Source organism: Cibotium barometz, chromosome 24 (genome assembly GCF_041138505.1).
Source record: "Cibotium barometz isolate CiBa-2024 chromosome 24, ASM4113850v1, whole genome shotgun sequence".
NCBI classification, from domain to species: domain Eukaryota; kingdom Viridiplantae; phylum Streptophyta; class Polypodiopsida; order Cyatheales; family Cibotiaceae; genus Cibotium; species Cibotium barometz.
The window spans coordinates 31,928,654-31,949,667 of record NC_141069.1 but is presented as its reverse complement, the minus strand read 5'-3'; the positions used below and the strand labels follow the sequence as shown (position 1 = coordinate 31,949,667).

Here is a 21,014-nt window from a genome sequence, read left to right as displayed (position 1 = left end):
GATCAAAGCCTTTATTGCTCGGCATCGGAGGTGCCTACCTCGCTTCTGCGACCTCTCCATTCTAGACAGCCCCATGGTGGAGATATTTGATCTAAGGAGAGGGCAACACTTCAACTGATCATCATACATGGATCTACATATTCTAGTATTTTCCAGTATTTTCTACTCAGTATCATCTCGGAGTCTTACAGTTCTGTTCTTATAACTGTAAGACAATCAGTTTATTGTACTTTTTAGTCTCATTTAGTTGTTCTCTTTGATGAGACACCAACTTCAGATGTACTCTCAGTTTTGGTCTCATAGGCCATTATGGCCTTTCTGTCTCTCTCTTACTCTACACTACTACTGCCTTTAGAGGCTCTTCAATTCTCTCTCTCTCTCTCTCTCTCTCTCTCTCTCTCTCTCACACACACACACACACACACACACACACACACACACACACAATGGTTAGAAAGGACGAGGAATCCAGGTATATGTGTTGAGGCTGAGGAGAGGTCGTGGTCATATAGTACACATAGCTGTATGCTACTTTCCTCCCGACACATCCAGGTTCTTCCCCACCGATGGGCAGTCCCTTTACTTGACCTTATACGAAGACGACGTGGAATTTTCTACACAAGGGGAGATCCTCCTGTTCGGTGATTTTAATGCCCGGACCGGAAGTACCCAGGTCAGCCTCTTCGATTTTGAGCAAAATCATATCATTTTACAGGACATAGACATAGATGACATGGGCTTCAAGAGGAAATCCAAGGATGGGGGAGCAATAGCAGCATATGGCAGGTTTTTCTTGGAGTTGGGGGCAGCTCATGGGCTCATCATATATAATGGGATGAAGAGGTGGCTAGAGTTAGAGGGACGGGCTTGTTTTCCTCATAAGGGAGGAGCCAGCACACTGAACAACTTGATGGGTTTCCCAAGGCTCACCTCGCATATATGAGAGTTCCCCATTCCACCTCACCCCTTAGGTGCTGACCATGCCTGCTTGGCCTTTACTCTCTCGGGTTCCTTCCCAAAGAAACTGCCTCACAGACCCATATCCCACTACATGGAAGTTCGTTTTGACCATAGCCTAGATCATGTATCAATCCAACCTCCACTCCTGGATCTCAGCCATTGGCCTCTCAAGAAAGCTTATGAATAAAGCAAGGGCCAGTAATAGCTGGGTTATTACTAGATAAGTGACCTTGGGGTCACTTGTTAGACACGTCACACAAGTAGTGACAATAGGTTGCGGACAAGAGACATCGAGCAGTTCTATGGGCCAAACGCGAAGAGAGAAGACCCAGGTCCACTTGCATTAATTCGCATTAGTTGCATTTACACTCGCCCTATTTACTAAGGTGGGGGAAGGAGCCCAATGGGCGCATAGCATAGTGGTGATGGCTTGTGACTTCAGAAGATATGCATGAGTAGATATAATTGAGAAAATTAAGGAGATAATTGAGGAGTGAATAGGTGGAGGGATTCCCTTTGTAACCTATAACTCGAGGTCGGCGTAGCCCTTGTACAATTTTCGAGAAGAAATCCCCTTGCTCCACGTAGAGGAGATCTCCTTGAAGCTTTCACCCAATTTGTGTTGTGGTGAAACAAGGGCCTTGGCCCCCTATTTATACAAGTTTGGGGGAAAAAGCTATGCTTTTCCCCCTTAGAGAAAAAAAACTATACAAGTGCTTTTTTTCTCATTCAAAAACTTTTTGAATATTTTCTATTAAAAAAAATAGCACAGCGCTATTGTTTTCAAAAAATCCCACGTAGCTTTTTTTTTTTTGGGATTTGTTGCACAATGCTTTTTCGCCATCACGTTTTTTTTTCCCTTGCGCGTTTTGCTGCCCGGCGCCCATGCTTCCCTGCTGCCCGTCGCCTTTGCCTCTCTCTTGCGCTTGCTGCACGGCGCCTTGTGCTGCACTTCTGAGGTCAGCACCCACCTTTACATATGGTCAGGAGACAGTGGAGTATACAGATGCATATGCTTACCTCGGTGTGGTTTTTAGTGGCCCACTATTTTCCTTGAGGAGAGCAGCGGAGACCAGTTTCAGGAACCTCGAACAAAGCTCTGGCTCTTTGACACTTTGGTCACTTCAGCCATGCTGTATGGAGTGGAGATATGGGGAGACCCTCAGTGGATCACCACAGCCCAGCTGGTAGCACTGATAGATGGAGATGTATGGAGAGGCCCTTGGTTTCTATGATTTCCCGGATGATTAGGGCCAAGGCCTCCGTACCACATGATATTATCCGTGCAGAGATGGCTGCCCCCCCATTGGTAGTAGAGCCACTCACTCGATCAGTCTCCTTTATACATAGCACTTGGGCTCTCCCTAGAGACAGATATGCTCGCTTAGCCCTGGAGTCTTCACGACAGTTGGCATCACAGGGAGACGGATCATGTTGGTATGCACAGATGACAGCTTGGTTCCAACTGCATGGCTTTAGTATGGACAGGCTACCTCCATTTCAGTACTCCCTGGATGCACCCTCCCTCTCTCTCACATGGGGAGGGATTACCAGACTTATCATGGAGGACTTGACTCAGCTAGACACTAGGAGGACATGGATACAACCGACACACGAGCTTGGTATGAAGATGGCTTTCTATAGAGATCATCTTCTCTAGCTCACGGAGGATGGGTTTGTGATTAGACCCAGCTACATGGATACTCATCTTTCTCATGGGGTACGGTGTGCTATTGGTCAAATGCGCACATCCTCACACCAGCTAGAGATTGAGACTGGTAGATTCAGAGGAGTACCAGCTGAGGCTAGGATTTGTCAGTTGTGCTAGATGGAGCCAGAGACAGAGTTACATTACATATGTCACTGTCCAGTATATATTGAGATACGAGGCCGTTTTCACTGCCTGTTCAAAGAGGGTTTCGGACCACTTTCCGGAGTCATGAGATACCAGGATCAGAGATGCCTCGGATTATACTTGCTGGAGCTGCGTAGACATAGAGAGGGTTTCTTGAGAGGGAGGGGATCAGAGAGGGAGAGACACCTATAGAGGCAGATTACAGACTTCTTTCGACCAGAGATTGAGCAGTCAAGCCAGCAGGCATTGCAGCTAGCCCGAGAGTATAGCCGCACCAGAGGTACACTGATTGATCGGGCTGTAGAGCTGGGGCGGTCCAGGCGCCCCAAGATGAGAGGCCCATCTCGACACCGGCGGAGACTATAACAGAGGATCAGGACCATACTAGCACGGCATGGGAGACGTCCAGTCAGAGTACTCACCATGGAGGACATTGAGGATACCGATCAATCAGTGTACCTCTGGTGCGGCTATACTCTGGGGCTAGCTGCAATGCCTGCTGGCTTGACTGCTCAATCTCTGGTCGAAAGAAGTCTGTAATCTGCCTCTATAGGTGTCTCTCCCTCTCTGATCCCCTCCCTCTCAAGAAACCCTCTCTATGTCTACGCAGCTCCAGCAAGTATAATCCGAGGCGGATATCCTCAATGTCCTCCATGGTGAGTACACACACACACACACTAAACATGTATCTGTACCCTCACATATGTGTACAATCTTCCATATGCATATACAGAGTAAAACATGATTAGTGAATGCTAAACATGCTTAAAACATAATTACAATGCTTAAGAAAAGAGGTAAAATACTTAGTCTTGTAACACTTCTATTAAGTATGAAAAGACGATACAAAATCACAGCTGGAATTGGAACAAAACATTCTCCCTCTCTCTTCTCTCCATTTCACCTCTAATTTCCAACAATTGGTATAAGAGCTAAGTTAGTAGCTCCACTTACCTCCCCCTCTCCCATGAGTAGGTCCCACTGTAATCGCAATCGGTATCTGCCCCGAGGCAGCTTGGTCTTGCCGCTCAAGGCGTTACAACTTGTGGTCGCAAGGCGGCAACAATACCAACGGCGGGGCTATGGGGATTTGAACTTAGGACCTCCCCTCCTCGATAGTTATACTCATGATCTTAGCGTTGGATTTTCTCTTATGTCCTAAACATGACATGTTCCAACTATGCTTGAAAAGGTTTAAAAGCATTGAGCTTGACCTCAAATACATACCAATCTGAGGGAATAAGATAGGAAGTATCATAGATTAACCATTGTGCACTCTATTTTTGTCTTTTTCTTTAACATCGAACATAGAAAGAGGGTGAGAAGATAACATATGTATAAGCAATTTTTTGTGTGGCACCTAGACTAGTTTAGGTAAAGATGCATAAAGTCAGGTCAGAGGTTTGTGTGCCTCTGCCAGGTGAGGAATAATGATGTATCTCAACGTTTCTAATTGAAGAGACAATGCCACTTGGAAGAGGCAAGTGAAGGTCAGTAAGTACATTTCCCATATGCATCATCAGTAGGAAAGCTTTGTAAAGGTTGGCAGGCCCTTGCATGAGTGGCTATCACTCCACGTTCCCAATATATAATATATTTGAGTTTTCTTGCCTCAATGAGTCCATTGAATTTTCTTGCACAATTACTTGTCTTTGTCATACGAATTCGCGCTCCAGTTAATCTGAATGCTTGATTTCCAGTCGTGCTTCTTGGAAGAGAATTTGTGGTTCCTTGTGCCAGCAAAGCTATGTAGTCTTGGCAGTTTGAAGCAAGTTGTATGAGTCATAGCTGGCTGCAGGTACTCTTTTGGTTGGAGTCATGGCAAAGAGATCTTGGAGTCCGGTCGCCCAGGTAGATACAGGCTTCTTTTTCAATTTTTGATCATCATGTTTAACTGCACAACGATCCCTGTCTGCAGGCAGGTGGACAGGGAAGATCGCCTGTTGATCCCTGTTGGGCTGCCTAGTCTGTGACGGGCAGATAGTGTTGTGAAACCAGCCTAAGCTTTTTTATTTGTGGCATTGTGCACATGTTACTTGTGGCACCTTTTTTAATCTAAGGTGATAATGGCTAAGCTTTGTTTGAGCTTGTGTACATCATATTTGTTAGCACTAAAAAACAGAGTGAAGTTGTTTGTATGTGCACATAAATTATACAGATCAATATATGAATTTTTTGCTCTGTTTGGCTTTGCATGGGATCTTCAGAGATGAGGGGCTTGTGCTAAAGCATTTGCAGCATCGTTTTGCATCCTCATATCTTGAATGATGCTACAAAAGCTTCGATCTTTGATCTCCCCGATACAAGCAAAAACTTATTTTGTGCATGTAGCAGGTCGGGTTGCCCAAGTACACTAAGAGGATATGGTGGTTCACTCTTGTACAGTATGTCCACACGAGTCACAGGCCAGAACAGTAGGAAGAAACGATGGCATACACACTTATGCAATACTTAATTAAACTGGACAAACAAGGATCAAGTAAGGAATAGTGCACAAGAATAATGTACTCCACTTGTATTACTACAAACCAGCAGTTATGAACACCACTCACTGCACCGTGCACACTCAGCAATGGTCACAGTGGAGATACACACTTCGCGTAGGACGGAATGACACAGTGAACACAGGACTCAAGTACAGTGGGAGAGCATGGGATAGCACACAGTAGTACAGGGTGTTCTTGGGAATGGACAAGGTGGAACTTCAGAATAGCCTCCATCCCCTTTGAACGGATAGGATGTCTTGTGACTCCGGGGAGTCACGAAGATGGTGTCGGTAGTCATCGGTGAGCATCTCCTATCTTTGGAAGGTGCGAGATGCACCTAGGTATAGCGGCACGCATCTCCTTTCTTGGGGTGCGGTGCCTTAAATGCCTTGGAGTGGTGCGCTCCGGAATCTTGTGGTGCGCTCTGGACTCTAGCATCTTGAAGTGTAACCCCGCCACACTGCCACATCGTAAAACTGTAACATTGCAACACTGCAACACTACTGCAACACTGTGACACTGCATGGTGGCTACAGGTCGCCCCCCAGGTGAAGCTTGTGTCATCCTATGAAATGTACCCATATTCTGTTCCATGATTTATGCACAAAATTTCTCAAAATTTACAGTAAAATCACATCATACTTCAAAAAACGAAGAGATTTTCAATAAACCATGATCGTTTGACAATCCAAAGAAACATAATAATCGCCAATACAAAATCTCAAAATCAGAGAGAATCACCAACAAAAAGATCTAGCCAATAGGGCTTTTCTCCGATGCCCGTCCACCGAACCTCCACGCTGGATGTCGCGGCTATCTCGGGTATGCCTCTTCTAAATCTCGCTGTCGTGACGTGTGCGGTACAGCCAGGAAAGTACGTAACTTCTAGCTGTGAGAGTGATTGTCAAATCCAATAAGAAAACTCACGCACAAAATTGCCTGAAACCCTTTGAACCATTCACATGTGGGCATCACAAGGCCTTCCAATTTTTCCAATATACATGTGACCAGTTTCATTCTTTACATCCAGTGCCATCAAAACCATTATTTCGAGATGCACTTTATCACCTGAAAACCTGCCTTAATATTCCAACATCTCACAAGGAAAATAGCATAGCATATGTGTCACATAATCTTGTAATTTTTGAAGTTCCCTAATTTGCATTCAAAACCTGGCTATTTTGAATTTGAAATCAAAGCTTTAAAGCTCACCAAGGTAATAATAATAAAAAACTTTACAAGATCTCATTTGAAAGCCTTTTTAGAGGAATTTTCTTTTAAAAGGAAGCATTCGCTTATCTCTTTAAGGGAAAAAGAAACGATTTCCAGTATTCGTTTCTTCCTTCTCATTCGCCACCTCGCTGTAAGCGTAAGGAGAGAATAACATGATATGTAAAGATTTTTCTCAGAGTCCTATCTCCTTATTAATCTTCATTTTCTCTTCAATTTGAGACCCAAGACATGATGTACAGTCATCACCATCAAGAAATTAGAAGCCCTGGTCGATTGGACGCTGTTCCACGCCTCTGCAGATTTTCTCCCCCTACTCTGGTTCGCCGACGTGAGCCTCCGGTCCTTTTACTCATTTCCCGCGGAGAACTCGGCGATGCTCACCTTTTCCCAGCTATTGAAGCGGGGGTTTCCGCATCTCAAAGGCTGCGCTTCATATTATCTAGAAAGCCCACCACGTGTGTTGCTAGCCACGTGGTGCTGCTAGCCTTAGTGCTTTCAACCTTAGCACTAAGGTTGCAAGGCATAACCACAAGATTCCCAAAATATTCTCAATGTGGAGATATACATAAGATGCATATACCTTTTTACATGATGATCCATGAAGTCCAAGTGCAGTTTTCTATCTCCACATTTTCCCCACATTCAATAAGTTTCTCGACACTGCCAAGTCCATTGAGTCTCCATTACTTTTTGATACCTCCATAGTATATAAATCATCATATTGACCATGTGATTTATAGACTCCCTTATTCATTCAAGTATTTTCCCATATCTTCATAAATACATTCCTTTGTGCATTGAGATACCCTCATGCTTACATTCCATAAGATTCACTGATTTGATCTAGTCGATACCATTTAGCAGAAGCTTCACCCTCCATACTCATATACAAAAAACTCCTAATTTTGACTCAGCCTCAGCTTGTCTTATTAAACCTCATACACAATATGAACATATGTACATGGCATCATATAATGACTCGTCATGGCACTTAACCCCATGCATCTGGATGTGTAATTGATGAACTCACATGCACGGTTTCACATCATAGACGTGCCATGGCACGACATCTCGTCCACTCTGGGTTCTACCAAATGGCTCCCAGAGGGCATAAATCACGTTCTCTGTCCGGCGTTCCCTGTCTAAGGACGACCGGCCTGAATCTTAAAATCTCTCTCCCTCTCTCTCTCTCTCTCTCTCTCTCTCTCTCTCTCTCTCTCTATCCTGCACAGAAATCCTCAAGGCTATGGAAGAAGGCAAAAACAAGAGCCCACGAGAATTAGTAGATTATCATGCACAAAAACGAGTAAGATAGAAATCCCTTCTAAAAATATGATCTTGAACCAAATTAGAGATGATACGTAAAAAAAAAAAAAAACACTAGAAAGTGATGTCGGATTCGTTTCGCAAACACCAGCCACCCCATGCGGAATCTTCCAACTATGTGAACACGGACTTTGTTCTTCTTGTGATGAACTAACTTTCTTTAATACGTCTCTTTGGCAAATAAAGTTATCTATCTCCTCATGCGAGGCCGTTACTGAAAATTAAGGGTCAATTTGGTGTCCGGGCCTTGTTTCGGGCGCCTGTTCCGGTTATATTTACTATGTAAACCCCCATATGAGTTTCCTTTAGGCTAAACTGCTCGCTATGAACCTCTTATACATTATCTAACATGGTTAAGTACAGAATAGAAATCGCTTACAAATGACACCACAAAACATGCATTAGAAGCTCCAAAATTGACCAAAAATTGACAACTCAAAAATTACTAAATTTGTGACCAAACTTAATATTTTATGTCCTCCAAGTATTTTCCCACTTTTCAACATTAAATTTATATGCTAAAAATTGCCGAGTCAAAATGGACCCAAAAATACGTACATATGACATTTCACCCTAGGAGATGGTTATTTTTTTGGTTGTCCATTGCTCAGAAACTCTTTTAGCTAGATGTGAGATGCAGTAGCAAGGGGAGGGATCTCAACAGGTCCCACAAGCCTCTATTAACACTACTACTGGTGGAACGAGCAAAGCTAAGGGGGGGAGTTGTTGGAGGTACTGCCTTTGGCAGTGCTACAACTGCATAAAGGATACCTCCGATAAGGGTAAGAGAGTGCTGACTTCAGGTCAGGAATGGAAAGTGTAAAGTCCTTCCTTGAATCTTCCTCAAAACAGCTGAAAAACCAAGGTTAGTCTTAAATCAAATCATGAGTAATAGGCTAGCTCACCTCCCAACCATGACCGGCATCTACCGATCTCTTCCGAGGCAAGGCTAGGGCTCTGTGCTCTATCCCATAGGCCCATGTCTAAGTGTGGCATCCCATACCACCGAAGGCTCCCTGTAGGCCTTCGACATGCCCCTCTTCAATTATTTACTCTTAAATGAGATTTGTGGGGATAGGAGCATTCCCGGAATTCCACTCATCTCACATATCCAGGCCCAAAGAGCCATCATAAAAGGACCCGAATGTGCTTTGATTTATGTCCATAGCCAATAGTCTTGCTGTCCAACCAGTGACCCCTTTGACGCAAAAGCTGGATGGTCTCCTTGCACAATTTCAAGATATTATGCTACCTCGCAACTAGTAAACACCTTCTACATGTAAACGTGCAAGCATTGTATTCAACCATTGTCCAACATCCACCCGCAGAGGGCACCCGGCCCAGAAAGAAGAGGATTATAACTTGTTCTGAGAACTTTTAAACTTTGGGGAGAATTACATTCTTCGGGATAGTACACTTCAGTGTAGGTTTGGGCTTTTCCCATTTTGCACCTTGAAAATCCTCATCATATAGAAATTGTGCAATAGGATCCTCATGTCTTGGCTTCTTCGAATCTATGACATCAAGAGTTTTTTCATGTCTCCTTTCATAGTGGAGTACCTGTCCTTGGCTGTCTCATGGTGTCAAGAGAAAAATCAGCCGCATCCATAATTGAAGGAGAGCACTTGGAGAAGATGCTCTCAAGAGAAAGAGCACACAAGGCAGCCGAGAAGGCGAAGGGGAAACAAGAGAAAGAGCACACAAGGCAGCCGAGGAAGCGAAGATGGAAGCTATGAAACAAGAGGCAATAAGTAGCAACAAGGAGCAAAGCATTGGGCAAACAATCCACATAGAAGAAAGGAAGCAGAAGAGCAAGCAAGGGTCACACGGACAGGAGCTATACAGGCGAGGCAAAAAAGAGTCAGAAGGGGTCAAGTAGGCAAACAATCAACACACATGTCCACACAGAAGGGGCCGAGCAGGTGAAAACGAATGAACAGGTGAAGAAGGCAAAATGAAAGAAACTGGTCGAACAGGGCACATGCGAACAGATCTGCAAGCGAGTAGGTGTAGAAGCGAGTAGTCATGTGCGAGAAAGCATGTAGGCAAAAAAGCCCGGTGGTTGAGCAGGAGCAGTTCGACAGCCTCTCACGTACAACAGTCGTAGGTCTCTGATGAGCAGCAGTCGCAGGTCTCTGCTAACGTGCAGCAGTGGCATGTTTCATGCACAACAGTCGTAGGTCTCATGCACACAGCAGTGTAGGTCGCCAACACACACACTTTTTTTTTTTTGGGGTAATATCCAGTGCAGTATATTTATATGCTCATAAATTTACAAGGTGGGAAGTCTCCGAAGCGGAGAGTATCCCAAATGTCAGAAACATAAAGAGAAAAGCTCTAAACAAGAAGCATCCATATCACCCTCATGGCAGGCATCATATAAGGATTGCTGCAATGAGGCTCTGAAGGATTCATACGATTGGTGATTCTGCCGACCCAAGTATGCCAAATTATGCTCACTCCAAATTGTCCAAAGAGCCCAATATCTCACCCAAGAGAGAAATAGTGAGTATTGGGACAAGGACCGCATATATCTGCCAAAAAGCCAGAAATGTTTCCCAAATCTGTGACTCGGGAAACGGAGCCGAAGAAAATCTGAAATTCTCCTGAGGAGGATCCTGGAACAAGGGCAGTGCCAAAGCAAATGAAGAACAGTCTCTGAGGGAGCCTGACATCTTAGACATGTGGAAGGTGCAATGTGACGTTTAGCAAGTATGACCCCCACTGACAATGTGCCTGTCAAACATCTCCAAAGAAAAAGTCTTTGTTTCAATGGCATTTTACACTTCCACAACATCCGGAGATTCTTCCGCCACCATGAGAGGGGCTTTCTTATATGCCACAGAGAATTAGCATGTTGATGAATCCATGGGGCAGGCTGAAGAAGCCTGTAGGCTTTGATGGAGGTTAAGGCAGGAAGGGGAATAGGATGAATGCATGTAGTAGATGGCTGCAATTGCCAATCCATAAGCCTGTCTGTGTCAGCCACGGGTGGAATAGGTAAAAAGGGATGCAATAGATCAGCAATTTTCTTCCATATCAACCTATGATGCATTCCCAATGCATAGGAAGCAGTGGCCTGGGGAAAGGATAAGACATCCCCGATCATCTACCACATCATGTATGTACCTAATTCCCAATTTCATAAGATTGTATGCCCGAACAGGTTCCTGTAAAGCAAGTGGAGTGTCAAAAATGGCACTCCAATGAATACTTTCTTTCCTCATCGAGTTTGTCTCCAAGCAATTATCAGGAGCCCATTTGACCTTAGAGAGAACTTGTTTCCAGTCAAGTATGAGGGCAGTAGAGAAAGGACACAACCAGGTATCCTCCCTACAAATCTCCCAATCACAACCTCCCAATGATCCGTAATCCAATGACCATAAGCACAAGTCCTCATGTTGACACACATGGATGCTAACATACAAGTCCATGGCTGCTGTTGACGGAAGAAAGTATGCAACATTGTAGCCTTCCTTGCAAGTACATGATATTTTATATTAAGGATATTAAGTCCACCATGCATCCTTGGGGAGCACACCATTTCCATCTTCATCAATCTCAATGCTTTCACAGCAGTTTTTGTCTTCCATAATATCTCCATAGCTTGAGACATAAAAGCTGAAATATCCCTGGAGGACCAATGCAGCAAGGGCAAATAGAACTGGACATAGGACATCACAATGGATTGTACTATTCTGAGCCTGACATGAAGAGGCCAAGTAGAAATCTTCCAGTATTCCAGTTTATGTTGAAGTCTTTGGAAAATCCATTTTAACTCCTGCTTTCTGGTGATATGCCATCCTATGGGATATCCCAAATGCCTGACAATATCTCTGGAATGCACCACCTGACCCGGCCAAAGAATAGAATGCCAGTCACATTGTTTCAGGGGGAGTAATTTAGATTTGTCAAAATTGACATGCAATCCCGCTGCCAACCCATATAAAGAAAGAGTGACCATAAGCATGCGAAGTTCCTGAGGAGAATTCTGTGGCATGAAGAAGGAATCATCAGCATATGCTTGTGCCAAAAAAGATGTAGCCCCTGGGATTTTGAGACCAGTCATCTGTCCTGTGTTTGTAAGATGATCAAGATACATCAAAAGAGGATGGGTCGCAATGGCATAGAAGAGAGCACTGAGAGGGCAGCCCTGTCTAACTGATCGACCCAATGTCCATGACCGAGACAGATGGCGCCCAAGAATGCACTGAGCAGTAGAGCCAGAATAAAGCCAGTAAACAGCATTTGCCATCTTGGGACCAAAGCCCAACTTTGTCATGATCTGAGAGATGAAATCCCATTGAACATTGTCAAATGCCTTAGCAATATCCACCTGCAATATAAGCACATCTTGATGCGAATACTTAGCATATTCAATTGCAGTCAAGGCATTGGATATGTTGTCATGGATTTGTCTTCGCGGCACAAAACCATACTGATGAGGATGAAGTCCTGCATGCAGTATCCTGTGAAGCCTATGTACAATCATTTTGGCAATAAGTTTGTAAAGTACAGGCATCAAAGTAATAGGCCTCCAATCTGATATATGATCACACAGATGTTTTTTGGGGACAAGCTTGACTATACCATGCTTCCAAGAGTGCGGCAACTGATTTTCTTGCCAGGCCACATTGATCATTCGCAAAAGGACCTCTTTCAAATCATCCTAGAAAGAAATATAAAATTCCACTGTAAGGCCATCCCAGCCAGGGGACTTGTATTTGCTGAGGTGGAACAACGCATTATCAAGTTCTGTGTCAGTAAAAGGCCTCTCCAAGGTAAGAGCATCATCCATTTCAACTATTCCGGGAACCAGGAGCAGAAAACAATTTCTGGAAATAATTGTGGCATTCGTCTTGGAGATCAGAGAAAGAGTGAGTCCAAGAGCCATCCAGTTTCCTAACCCTTAGACATGAATTTTTATTTCGAGTAGCATGCAAGCCCTGGAAAAAGGATTTTGAAGAGCAGCCCTTATCCATGAGGGGCTTCATTCTTGCCCTAATTTGCCATTTGTGCAATTTCCTCTGATCATTAACAGTAAGTTTAAATTGTGCATGTGAAAGGGAATCCTTTTCTGAATCAGAGAGTGGCCTCGACTGAGAAAATTCAGTCAAATGTTGTGCTGTCCTTTCTACCCATTTAACCTCATTCCTCCATTTTGTCATATACCATTTGCCATACTCCCTACTGACATTCTGAATACGAGAGACGAAGCTGTCCCAAGCATAATTCATGTCCTCCTGGGCATGAACTGGCAAAGGATGAATGGCAAATCTGATCATTTGCTGAAAGTTGTGATGTTGGAAATAAGCCCGATTAACATGCAATAATCTACTGGAGAGAAATGGCAAATCATCCAGAGGCATGCCAAGCTGCAAATTCATCCACAATGGAGCATGATCTGACAAGCGCAATGAGAAATCTATAAGGAGATGAGGGCTAAAATCTGCAAATTGTTGTGGATAAAACAAATACCATCCGTCAAGCCTTGCCCAATACGTAGTAAGTGCATTATGATGAAAAGTATATCCAAGGACTGACCCTTGGAGAAGTACCCATAAATCTTCAGCCTGCACAGAAAGAAGCATGTCATCCCATTTGTGCCTTTCCAATGATAGCATATGAGATCGTGAAGTGGTATTATCTCTAGGCAGAGGGGAATTATTAAAATCCCCACAGATGAATGCATTGGATCTCCATGGATATCTGCATAAAGAATCCCACAAAGAAGCCCTCATGGCAGAGGTCTGGGAGGCATAGACTGATGCAAACTCAAAAATATCACCATTAACATTGCATTGTATTACTATCCATCTGCCACTATTGTCATTGAAGGCCAACTGAGGCTGCAACTCATGTCTAACCAGTATGCATACACCTGAATAGGTAGCAGTACCAGCATAATATATATCATAGCCATGCAAAAAACCATGATGTCCAGCCACCATGGAGTGTTGATTATGCTCTTGCAAACAAACAATATCTGGCTGCATTTTATGTACATAAATCCATAATAGCCTCCACTTTGAGACATTGCAGAGGCTCTGTACATTGTATGTAAAGCACTTAAGTGTTTGAAGCATGAAAAGGTATGTATAGCAGAGTGTGAAGTTGGCACAGGAAAAAGCACCAGTTTTGATCAAAAGCAAGGAAAAGCAAAAAAAGTCAAATTGAGTTGACCGCGAGCCAAGGACACCATTGGAAAGAGAGACAGAGCCGAACCAAAAAGCTAAAGGCCGCTTTTTCGAAAAGCAGCTCTAGGGTCAAAAAGCAAGGCCCTGAAGCTAGAAAAGCATAAATCAAGAACTTTGGCAAAAGATAAGTAATATTTTATTATTACTAAAATATTAAAGCAAAAAGAGAAAAGGAAAGCATGAAGTATTTCTTTTGGCAAAAAGCTAGGTCCTCCCCAAGTATAAAAGAAGCTAGAGCTCTCTTGTTTTGGGCATCAAGCTTGTGGAGAGCAAGAAGACCCTCATCTTCAGCCACCCTAGAGCCGCTACCGCCTAGCTCAACTGTCCTAGAGCGACTGCCGCCTAGCTCAACCCGACAGCCTCCCGCCCTAGCTCCGCCACCATCTAGCTCCGCTCGGCCGCCGCCAGCTCTGCCGCCGCCGCCTGCCACCCATCTTTGAGATTCGAGATTTGGAGCTTGGACTTGGACTTTTGACTTGGAACTTGGACTTGGGAGCTTGGAGCTTGGAGCTTGGACTTGGAGTTTTGACTTGGAACTTGGACTTGGAGCTTGGACTTGCAGTTTGGACTTGGGATTTGGACTTGGAACTCGGACTTGGATTTGGATCTAGACTTGGATTTCGATTTGGACTTGGATTTGGATTTTGGATCTGGTACTAGCTCGGTGAGAGATACTTGTGGGTCATCCCCGTGGCGGGCTCGGCATCAGAGATCTTGTGCGTTGACATCGGCATCAACTTGGATATCGTACATTTGCATATCTGTTTGTTTTGTACTCATTGATTGTATTGATCCTTGTCAGCGTGCCCATGGATTGTTCTTGAATAAATTCCTAAAAGGGGGCGAGGCCTGTTCCCCGCTTAGTGTGGTAGATCCCTATTTCCCTCTCTCTCTCTCCCCTCTCTCTCTATATCTTTATCTCTTGGACACGTGGTTGAGTCTCTCATTGCAAGCCCCACTGGGCTTACAGATCCACTGCGCTCTCGTAGGTAAATTGACACCATGTCAAATGGTGCAAGGCAAAATCATAGCTAAAACAGAAATACAAACACCACCTTTGGTACCAATGGTTGGCAACCAAAAAGTGTGTCCCAAAATAAGCTTGCCTAATCTCCCACACTGGCTAAGCATCCAATTTATACTCTGGCACGAGCAATACATCCATAGGTCCACGTGTAGTTGCACTATGAAGCTGAGTTTTGACAATCTCTTTTCGTTGACGTGGAAACAAACCCCCAAGACCATGAATGTTCCATGAGACAAACCTCATAAGGACTTAGAGTAGGTGTAAGCCTAGTGCGGCGTGCGATGAAAAACTCAACCACGTGTCCAAGAGATAAAGATATAGAGTAGGTGTAAGCCCAGTGGGGCGTGCGATGAAAAACTCAACCACGTGTCCAAGAGATAAAGATATAAAGAGAGAGAGGGGAGAGAGAAAAAGGGAATGGGGAACTTGCAGAGTACACCACACTGAGCGGGGAACAGGCCCCGTACCCTTATAGGAATTTATTCAGGAACAATCCGCGGACACACTGGCCAGGGTCAATACTATCAATGAATACAAAACAAACAGATTTCTTGATGTAGGGTATCCAAGTCGATGTCGATGTCTAGGCACGAGATCTTTGATGCCGAGCACACTATGGGGATAACCCAAAAGTATCTCTCACTGGGCTAGTACCAAATCTAATATCGAAATCCAATGAATCCAAGTCCAATGAATCCAAATCCAAATCCAAGTTCAACTCCATATCCAAGTCCAGAAACAAATCCAAGTCCAAATCCAGATCCAAAACCAGATCCAAATCAAATCCAAGTCCATATCCATGTCCAAGCTATATGTCCAAGTTCCATGTTCATGTCCAAGTTCTCCATGTCTATGCTTCATGTCCAAGTTCCAAATCCAAATCTAGATCCAAGTCGAGGTTCCAATCCAATGATCAAGTCCAAGAAACTCTCAAATTTGTACACGAGGTACACAATAGATCTGTGTAGATGATGGAATACTTGTCCAAACTGTAGGCTCCATTGTCCAATCTGGGATTTAGACAACCCACAAGCAAGCTTGTACAAAGATGGATGCACCCAGACAAGTTTATAAGCAAGTAGAGGTTCAGATGGTGCTGCACAGTAGGCAGCAGTGAGTAAAAGCAATGGCCAATTGGGAGTGCTGGTTGCTGTTGGCGGCGGGTAACTGATGGCTGCACTAGTTCTGATGGCGGCTCGCGAGACTGAAGGACAGGAGCGCTGGGCAGCGCACAGCCATTGATCGCGCAAGGCGTTGGTTGGCAGTGCTTGGCAGAAGTCGGCACACAGGCGGCTGTGGTAAGGTGGCGCAGGCGGCTGGCTCTGGAGGCAGCAGCCATGCAACTGGATTCAGGCGGCAGTATTGACTGCGCTGGCCAAAGCAGCTGGTGTTGGCTGGCATTAGCTGGCGCTGAACCAAAGGCACAGGCAGCGCAGATATTCAGCAGCAGCAACAGGCGTGAGCAAGGGGGTAAAGATGACAATACTGTCCATAGGGTGGCAGCCAGGCGGTTGCATAGTACGGCCAGGCAGCACGAAAGCAACAGCTCCAAACAACACACAAGAAGGCGGCAGCAGCAAGAAAGCAATGGAAATTCAGGTAGCGTACAATAACGATCGTCAACTGGCGAGGATGATGAGGATGACAAGGAGCTTCTCTCTTCTACGATGGTGGCCACCCCCTTGATGATGATGAAGAAAAACCCCTAGCCTTGTTCAACGATCTTCAGGTCTTGTCCTTGATGATGATGTTAATGAAGGTGAGGATAAACTCCAAGCTTCCATGGATGATGAGAAGAGAGGGGTTCATGCTTCTTTTATACCTTGGGGAACCCTTGCTTTTTGCCAAAAGCTTGTTCATGCTTTTGCTTTGCCTTTTTATGCTTTGCTTTTCTCTTTTTGCCTTTGCTTTTGTTCTTTTTACTTTTATTAATAAAATATTACTCAACTTTTGGTGCTTTGCTTTTTTGGCTTTAAGGCCTTAGAGCTGCTTTTTTGAGAAAGCGCCTGTTAGCTTTTTGGTCAGGCTTAGTCTCCTCTTCCCAATGGTGCCCTTGGCTCATGGTCAACCCTATTTGACTTTTTGCTTTTCTTGCTTTTTGACCAAGAATGGTGCTTTTTCTTAGTCAAACCTTATGGACCTTGTCCCCATGTCTTCTTCCACCTGTTTGGTGTCCGGGCATGGGTTTCATCATGTGAAATAGAGCTAGGAAGGCCAAATAGTTACAGAAGAAACAACTAGATCTTGTGGTCGACGAAGGACCCCCTTTAGAGATGGAGGTACGTCTCGCATAGGTAAGGGAGGGAAAATCTGACGATGAAAACCTTACCTCTCGTTCTCACTCTGGGGAAAAGTCAGGGATGGTCCTCAAAACTGGAGAGGTACCATGATAATGTGACTGCACAACATCATCCTTGAGGCTGCAATCATCTTGTGTTTGTGGTGCTACATCCTCTTGCAGGGATCCAAATCCTGTGCCTATAGAGGATCCACATCCTGTGAGGCAAGAGTTGCATAAGGGTTGGGGTGCTCCTCTAAGGGTGCGGGTAAAGTGGGAGGTATGGGGGTCCAAGGACACCTGCCATCTCTAACCACAACCCAACGCTATGTGGTTTGCTGGGGCACAGGGGGAACTGGAGTCTGGGCAGCAGCCGGAGGCATCTGCTGGACGCCGCCTCCTAGCATGGCCTCTCAATCTAGGACAATCTCTAGCAATGTGGCCTTGTTGACGACAAATCCGACACTGGTCAAGTCTGCCTAGAATCTCCATCTAGTGATGGAAGTGAGAGCCATTAGGCTTCTGAAGCATGATATGATCGTCAGTAATTGATGCATCACGAACAAGCACAAAAACCCGAGGTACACCATCACAAAGTGGTGGTGAAAGCTGAGGCGGGAGAGCCCGGGAGGGCCGGTACCTCCAAAACCAGGCCAAAGGATGCCCCTATGGAAGCTAAGAGCTTCCAATAAGACCGAGGAAGAGCAGGGAACCGCAAAGAGACCGGGGTGAGGTGTTGATCCTCCACACTGGATCAAAGCCCATGTGGTACTGAAGGAAGAAGATCTTCCTAGGGCCAAGAGGAAAGGGGCTGCCAGCCAACACCTGAGAAGTAGCTTCCAGAGAAAGAAAATCCACTTGGAAGAAGCCTCGACCAAGCAGATGTGTATCGTGGAAGTGCACAATCAGCTCTGAAGGGAGAGCTGCAAGAAGCCATTCATGGGCCTGTGAGCGGAGCCAAAAACCCTCGCGATAAGGGTGGTACGGACCTCAATGTCAATGTCATCATGGAGAGAGGTGAGCTCGTCTTGCGAAAAATTTATGATTCACCCAGCCTATGGGGGTGACGAAGGATTGGCCGTGGCAGAAGACATAAAGCCAATCAATCGATGGTGGGTGGCCAACTCGAATCTGATTAAAAAAGCTGCTGAAGGAAAAGAGGCTGTGGGGGGTAGGAGGAAGCGGGATAGGTTGAGGAAGAGGGAGCGGTAGAGGGGAAGCGAGGGCAGAGAGGGAGGCGGGGGAGAGTGGTATACCATCTATTGTGGGCTGATGCTCCTCTCATTTTTCATGTTTGTGGTATTCCGTGATGAAATTTCGATGGATGGCTTTGTATCACTCCAGTGGGAAGCTTTGATTTGTTCTATTTTATTTTCCATTGCATGATGAGATATGCCATAGACATTATTGTATCACTTTGGTTTCATAGGTCCATTAGGTCTTTAGTAGGCGCTTAATATATCATTCTTTTTTTCTTTCTTTCTTTCCCCAAGGCCCAAAGCCTTGGGGCTTTAGCTAGGCAACATTATTTTGTCTTTTTCGTCTGTTTTACCAGTTCTTTGTAAGACATAATCTTTGTAATCCCTTATGTCTCATAGACCTTACGGTCTTTTGAAAATGTTTAATATAACTTTCTTGCTTTCTTTCTTTCTCTCACAGAGTGTCTTCTCACCGCCTTAGAGCCGAGAGTGGCATACTGCGTGCTATGTATATCCAATCCTCCTGTCGGGTATACTAAATGCCCTCGTGTCTTGACAATGTGTTCGCCGCGTGCCACGCATTGGAGTTCCACCAGCTTCGTCACCTGTAGAGCTGAGCTTCACTACTGCTACCAGCCTCTCCCCCCTGCTCAGCTTCACATGGCCACCATTCAGTAGTGCTGCTTAGCTCTGCCAATGCCACCGACAGGAGGGATGCTATGCTCTCTTAGGCCATTAACTGTTGCACGTCCCCTAGGTGAGCTCTACCGATCTGCAGGACCACCTCAGCCTGTTCAGAACTCATTACATTTGTTGAAGAAAGTGAAGGCTTAAGGAACTCCGATTAAGGATAAAAAGGGGTGTGACCTATTCAACAACTTGGGGGGAGGAGACTTTTACCACCAAAGTTCATCTTCAGGCTGTTTTCTTCTAGTTTGAATTTGTTTTGCTTATTTTGCGAATATCTGGTACCACGGGTGAGTTTCACTTGATATCCACAAAGCTTTGCTGTTCTCTTTTGCCAACTTAAACTGCTAAAAATGGGGGGCTGGCCCATCTTCAGCCTCTAGTGTGGTTTTTTGCACACGATCTCATAGCACACATACACATGATTGTTCTTGCATTCATTCCGTATTTCATTATGTAGTTAATGTAAGCCGATTGTCAAGATCTTCAAGCCATCCTCTGTTACCACGGTGACATCTAAATTGTGCAAGGATGGCCTCAGGTGGCATTTATGGCTTTATTCTAATGAGGATGGAGAATGTCAGAGTCTGGAACTTCTCAATCCCAATCAATTTTTTCCGTCAGAGTACAGCCCAAAAAGGAACCTCATAAATAGCAGCTGTTGGTGGATGGGTGGATCAATAAGGCCTGCATGTAAATGTGGAAAGAGGGATCAAATGCATTGTCTCTTTAACTGTGTAAGGGAACTACATCTTTTAACAAGGCAAGCCTAAGCAGCTTTGCAAATGGTAAGGCGTGGCTAAAAAGTAGGGCTTCAAGAGCTGGTGCTGCTTGGGAGATGGGCATACTCCTTAAGAATGAGGGACTATACACCCAAGCTAGTGATTCTCATGCAATTTGCGAAATGCTACTGTTTCATACATTTACCACCCTTAGGACTAAAATGGTGCTCTTGAAAACATGCCTGCAATTCATGCCATTTTACTTGGTTTTTCACTCCAGATGTGCTGAAAGGGTCCTTCTACGCAAATCCCATAGTTGACAAGCCTACTTCTGATCAAGAGCTTATGCAAAGGTACAAAACATGTATGCTTGGGTAGAGCACAAGTTCATGATATTTTCTTTTTATTATATTAGTGATAGGCAAAATCGCGTCTAGGAACTGCAGTCAATGTTGTTTGAACTTAGGCATCCCCCTTGAGAGATGAACCCCTTACCAGCTGGGCTACATTTATTAAGTTACTGGAAAAAGAGTTTAAGAGTATGCTGTTAATCTTGTTTTACTGAGTCTCCTTATCATTACTATAAACTCATTTCAGATACCCATCTTATTGCCGCCCAAATTTGTGGCCGACTGAAGATCTTCCAGAGCTTGAACAAGGTTTGTGTTTGATGTATACATCTTTGAAAAGTACAGAAGAATAGATTGAGTGATTAACATCTGATGAGGCTCTATGGTTCCGATTACAGCATAGACCATGAAAATGAAAAAGAGAGAAAATAAAAAATCCAATGAATCTAGAGTCTCTCTCTCTCTTTTTTTTTTTTGGGAGGGGGGATGTGGTGGGTTAAAAATCTTGTAAATCTAGAGAGAGAAAGCAAGAAAGTTATATTAAACGTCTTCAAAAGACCCAATTGTTCTATGAGACCACATGGAATTATAAAAGAAGATTCCTTGTGCTGCTAAATGGCTGGGTGGGTTATCACATTGCAATGTGCTTATCTCTATATGAAAGACATTACAATCTCTGCAATTGGCCAATGCA

General features: G+C 44.5%; 1 protein-coding gene across 2 annotated transcripts in view; it reads left to right on the top strand.

Annotated features, from left to right (window-relative positions):
• LOC147625189 (2-oxoglutarate (2OG) and Fe(II)-dependent oxygenase superfamily protein) overlaps nucleotides 1–21,014 on the top strand; it is a 141,214-nt gene that overhangs the window by 11,997 nt on the left and 108,203 nt on the right. Inside the window, exons 5-7 of one of the 2 annotated variants that reach the window (XM_086818446.1) lie at nucleotides 4,614–4,666; nucleotides 20,251–20,323; nucleotides 20,568–20,629. In XM_086818446.1, coding sequence (XP_086674572.1) covers nucleotides 4,614–4,666; nucleotides 20,251–20,323; nucleotides 20,568–20,629 — 188 coding nt within the window. The remainder of the gene's footprint in view (nucleotides 1–4,613; nucleotides 4,667–20,250; nucleotides 20,324–20,567; nucleotides 20,630–21,014) is intronic. The other variant, XM_086818447.1, reaches the window with a different exon arrangement.